Below are 966 nucleotides of genomic sequence, written 5' to 3'. Positions count from 1 at the left end.
TTTTGGTTTTAGGGGACAGAAGTAACCAGACTGTTTGGGGCACAGTCAGAGTTGTTATCTGCATTTTTAGCCCTTTTGAAATAGCTTCACCACTGTCGTTAGGTTTGTAGTTCCTGAATCATAGAAAGGTTTGTAATCTCTTGTATGAGCCTCTTCCATTAATGTATTTCTCTGTGCTCAGGAGGTCAGATCATCAAACCCAGTCTGATCTCTTGGTTGGAACAAGAAGAGTCAAGGACAGTTCGGGGAGGAGTTCTCCAAGGTGAGTGTTCATGAAGAACAACTCTGGTTGATGAGAAGTTCAGTCCATTTGGAAGCATAATTAGGAAACTTTTTAACATGTACTTTCTCCATGCAGGTTTAGATAAAGTTAGGAAATATTTAACTTCCCACACGCTTTTACTTACAGAACAGTCCCCCCTTGTCTGTGATTTCACTTTTCACGGTTTCAGTTATCTGCATTCAACCATGCTCCAAAAATATTAAATGGAAAACTTGGCTAGGCATGGTGCCCCACGCCTATAATCCCCACACATTGGGAGGCCTAGGTGGGTGAAATCATTGAGCACAGGAGTTCAAGACCAGCCTGGGCAACATACCGAGACCCTTGTTTCCACAAAAAATACAAAAATTAGCCGAAGGTGGTGGGATGCACCTGCTGTCCCAGCAACTCAGGAGACTGAGCTGTGAGGATTGATTGAGACTGGGAGGTCAAGGCTGTGGTGAGATGTGATTGCACCACTGTACTTCAGCCTGGGTGACAGAGTGAGACCCCTGCCACTGACCCCGACTCTGAAAAAAAAAAAAAAAAAAAAAAAAAAAAATTCTAGAAATAAAACAATTCATAAGTTTTAAATTTCTCATCGTTCTCAGTAGCATGATGAAATCTTATGTCATCCTGCCTGGGATGTGAATCATCCATTTGTCCAATATATCTGTGCTGTGTACACCACCTGTCAGTCACGT

General features: G+C 42.4%; 1 protein-coding gene across 1 annotated transcript in view; it reads left to right on the top strand.

The window, feature by feature from the left end:
* ZNF426 (zinc finger protein 426) overlaps positions 1-966 on the top strand; it is a 14237-nt gene that overhangs the window by 6184 nt on the left and 7087 nt on the right. The window contains exon 3 of the mRNA XM_011994320.1: positions 182-262. Within this exon, the coding sequence (XP_011849710.1) occupies positions 182-262 (81 nt within the window). The remainder of the gene's footprint in view (positions 1-181; positions 263-966) is intronic.

This window comes from Mandrillus leucophaeus, unplaced genomic scaffold (genome assembly GCF_000951045.1).
Source record: "Mandrillus leucophaeus isolate KB7577 unplaced genomic scaffold, Mleu.le_1.0 Scaffold451, whole genome shotgun sequence".
Lineage (NCBI taxonomy): Eukaryota > Metazoa > Chordata > Mammalia > Primates > Cercopithecidae > Mandrillus > Mandrillus leucophaeus.
Note: the sequence above shows the minus strand (reverse complement) of the source record. Positions and strands in the feature narration are given on the sequence as shown.